The sequence below is a fragment of the Hipposideros armiger genome, unplaced genomic scaffold (genome assembly GCF_001890085.2).
Source record: "Hipposideros armiger isolate ML-2016 unplaced genomic scaffold, ASM189008v1 scaffold_331, whole genome shotgun sequence".
NCBI classification, from domain to species: domain Eukaryota; kingdom Metazoa; phylum Chordata; class Mammalia; order Chiroptera; family Hipposideridae; genus Hipposideros; species Hipposideros armiger.
The window spans coordinates 160,516-164,651 of record NW_017731681.1 but is presented as its reverse complement, the minus strand read 5'-3'; the positions used below and the strand labels follow the sequence as shown (position 1 = coordinate 164,651).

The window sequence follows — 4,136 nt, the reverse complement described above, 5'->3', positions numbered from 1 at the left end:
CGCCAGGATCTGTCATAAGGTGCTACACGCCCATAACGTATTTTTCCCAACAAGGCTGATACTTTAAAAAGCAATTACATTGCTTTTCCTTAAAAGGTTAAAAAAATAAAAGGCCACAGGTGGGGGGGGGCACTGGAGACAGAGCGTCATCCTGTCTGTGTTGGGGATCACACGAACCAGGGCAGGAGTCCCAGGCCAGCCACTGTGAGCTGTGGCCTTGCTGGTGCCACACCCTCTTCATCTTTAAAGGCTGTATTCTGTCCACCTCAAGGGCCAGCCAGTTAAGGCGTAAATGGTGCTGACACACCACAGATAGCAGCACCTGCTGGTTCCCTGCCCCACCCCATGAGTCTGTGACTTTGACCTCCAGAGTCCCCTCAGGGATCCATGAGGATGGGCCTGAAACAGCAGGAAGGCTGCAGTTTGTTCCCTTCTGACCCTCCTGAGCCTCCTGACCAGTCATCTCTGTACCGAGCTCAACACCTGCCCAGCCCTCCTTCTCCCCGCAGAGAGGCAGGCAGGACAGCCCCCGCCAGTAGCACTCGGCAACAAGGAAACACACATGCCCAAGGCCTCCCAGTTGGGGAGGAGCAGGGGCAGCTGGAACTGGCGCTCACACCCGACTCCTGTCCTCTTTCCCTCCTGCTTTCGTGATGAACATCTAGTCACACTGAGAAAGAGGTCAGTGGTCACAGTGTGGGGCTGAGGACGATGGAGTGTCCTTCCTCCTGGTCTTGGCACCCCCTCTCACTCAGCAAATGCTTGGTGGGTGTCCAGGCAGCTGTTCAGCGGGGGACAAGTCTGGGTGCCTGCCCTGCAGAGCCCACAGCCCAAGCAGACAGGACAACAGGAGGAAGGAGGCTGCTTGGGATCCCAGCCTGAGTCCTGCAGAACTGGCCCTGACTTCAGAAGCTGTTTGCCTGTGGGGCTCTGCCAGTAAAGTAAACAGGGCTGGCCTCTGCTGGCCACCCTCCCAGCTATGCTAACAGCATAGCTCTAGCGATGAAGACTAGATATGCAGGAGTACTCGCAACCACACGAACGACCTGAATAAGGTCCGTAGTGTGTTTGCTGAGCTTGTAATCAAAGATGTGCAACTGATACTCGACTCTCTTGGGTGATGGGCCTGGTGTTTATACTGAGTCCAAACATTTGACTAGTGACCTAGTGTCATTCTCGGCAGTGACATGTCTCGTTGTTTATCATAATCATAAATTATTGATCAGTAGTAAAGAACACATGTTTATACCTATGGGAGTTGTAGAGTGTAGTAAGAGCTCAGCCCATGCGTTTAATAGTTCCATGTTATAAATCTCACTCTGCCGTTACATTACTCAGGATTCTCTAGAGCAGCAGTTCTCAACCTTTCACAGGGGTCGCCTAAGACCATCGGAAAACACATATTTTTGATGGTCTTAGGAACCGAGACACGTCTCCTCTATCTGTCTCCAGGCCCACATGCAGATACGCCCACATACAAGTACCCAGCGACCCCTGTGAAAGGGTCATTCAACCCCCAAAGGGGTCGCGCCCCACAGGTTGAGAACTGCTGCTCTAGAGAAACAGAACCAATAGGATGTATGTATAGGAGGGAGGGAGGGAGGCTTTTGTTAAGAAATTGGCTCAGGCATTTGTGAGGGCTAGCAAGTCGAAACTCTGCAGGACAGGCCAGCATGCTGGAGAGTGAGTGAAGTTGATGTTGCAGCTCAAGACCAAATGCAGCTTGGAGCTAGACTTCCTTCTTCCTTCGGGAGGCCTACTCACATTAGGGAGAGTAATGATTTAAACGTTAGTGATACCTAAAAAGTACCTTCACAGCAACATCCAGACTGGTGGTGGAATGAAAACTGGTTACCGTGGATACCATGGCCTGGCTAAATTGACACATAAAATTAACCATCAAAGCCACTGTCAAGCATGTTTCTTAACCTTCTGAGCCTTCGTTTCCTCGCCTATAAAGTGAGGATCAGAAGACCTGCTAGAAGGCTTGTTTGGAGGTTCTCGAGATTAATGATGTCAAGCATCCAGTAGAGCCCCGAGNTTCCCCTCCCCCAATTCCCCAATAAAATCTTTAAAAAAACAAAAAAAGCCCCTCAAGTCATTCTCATGTGTCTCCTCTAGACTCAGGATATCAAAAAGCAGGATGCAGCAGAGGTAGGGAAAGGTGGCACAGTGGTGTGTCACCCTCTCTGGTTAACGGAGACTGCGCTGAACCCCACAGATCTGCCACAGGAGCCAAGTGGGCAAAGTGCAGGAAGGGAAGTGACTTGTGATGCAAGGAGTGGGGACCGTGAGATAGCACTGCAGGAACGCCTCATCCCCCCTGCAGGAACAGGAGCAGGGGATCCCCATACGTCCCCCTCAGATGGTGGCCCTCAGTCATGGGCTTATTCTCTTCACTGCCTCCCCTGACCTCTTCCTGTCTTACCCTTTGCCCAGGCTGACGGGAACTGCCCTGTAGAGGTCCATCTGCGTTCAGACCCAGATGATGCCAGAGCTATGACCGGGCCTGCAGGCGTGGCGCCGAGGGGAAATCAGCCATGGAGCAGCCCCCGGAGGAAGCCCCTGAGGTCCGGGAAGAGGAGGAGAAAGAGGAAGTGGCAGAGACACAAGGAGCCCCAGAGCTCAATGGAGGACCAGAGCACCCGCTTCCTTCCAGCAGCTATACAGGTGAGGCGGGGCGGGCAGGGGCAGGGGGCAGAGGGGACACGGACAGGCGATGGGAGCCTGGCCCTCTGCACACAGCATCACGGAAGTGCAGAGTGACTAAGGACTGGAGCCAGACAGCCAAGGTTCACACCCCTGCCCTATTGCTTGTCAGCTGTAGAGACCTGGGCAAGTTGCACCACTTCTTTCTGTAAAACAGATGGGGATTGTAGGGGACGTAGACATGGGCTTTTGTGAGAAGTACCTGAGTTAGCATTTGTCATGCATGTCATCATTATTCCACCACTGCCACAAGGGAGCTAGGACCAATCTGCATTAACAACACACTAGAAAGATCAACTGTACCGGTGATTGTTAGGATCAGTCAAAACACACAACTCGATCGATCTGGTGCTAATTACACACACCATCGAGCTGCACTGTAATTGGGCATAAATGCTAAGCAGTTGGTATGAATGACTGGAATTAATATTCCTTTTGTGCAGCCAGGCGGTTTTTTACCTTCTCGTTTCACTTTTTGGTTCTCCTTTATTTATCCACTATTAGCAGCCGTGTAGACGTTTTTCTGTGGCACCCTGTACTATTCTGTCACCATCTTCATCAGCATCAGCATGACTTCTGTCCACCTTCAAGGACGCCCAGAATCCCCTTCTCTCGGCCCCTGCCTCTCTCTCCCTGCTGCTGCTGCCTCCCTTCCCCTGCCCCAGCCCCCAGCTTCTCTCCTCCGCCACCTGAGTGCCATCACATCCCCTGACTCTTGCTCCTTTCCCTCGGGGGGAACTCAGGGTCATGAGAGGATGTACTGCCAGGAGGGCACATCCTGATCTTGCTGCTGGTCTCAGCTGAAGGAGATCCTGGCCACAAGAGGTGGTTCAGGGCAGAGGGGCAGGCCCGCCCCACAGATAAGGGCTCTGGACCCTTGCTTCTGCGTGGGGAGGAGGTGGATGGTGTCAGAGTTAAGGCAGGGCGGGGGCTGTTGACGCAGGACGGGCTCCTGCCTGGACCTGCACCTGAGACAGGCCCGAATCCTTGAGCCACACGGCTTTGAACCTGCAAAGCAAGTCCTGGGATTTTGCAGACTTCTTCCTCAGCAGGGCACGTGGTGGGGTAGGGTGAGGGGAAGGCCATCTCATCCCACCCAGACACCCAAGAATGACCAAAGCAGGCCTGGTGAGATTTCAGGGCCCAAGGGAAGGTATCCTTCGTGCCCCAGGGTGTCTCTCTCCCTGTTGGTTGGCTGGTGACTGGGAAGGCTTTGGAGACCCAGCCTGTTTTAGAAGAGAGGAATGGCTAACCAGGAGTGATCAGTCACTCAGTGCTAATAACACATACTGTTCTGACCTTGAGACAGGTGCGGAGGGTTAGGAAGCAGACGGAAGACACGGGACTAAGAATGAGCAAGGAATGTCACTGTGGACACCAAGAGAGAGTGAAAGGAAAGAGAGGGCCACCGGTTTTGTGGCGTCACT

The 4,136-nt window shown here is 53.2% G+C and overlaps 1 protein-coding gene across 1 annotated transcript in view; it reads left to right on the top strand.

The window, feature by feature from the left end:
* The window catches only part of PPARD (peroxisome proliferator activated receptor delta), an 85,255-nt gene that overhangs the window by 70,579 nt on the left and 10,540 nt on the right, over positions 1 to 4,136 (top strand). The window contains exon 3 of the mRNA XM_019660940.1: positions 2,440 to 2,670. Coding sequence (XP_019516485.1) covers positions 2,541 to 2,670 — 130 coding nt within the window. The 5' untranslated portion in view covers positions 2,440 to 2,540. The remainder of the gene's footprint in view (positions 1 to 2,439; positions 2,671 to 4,136) is intronic.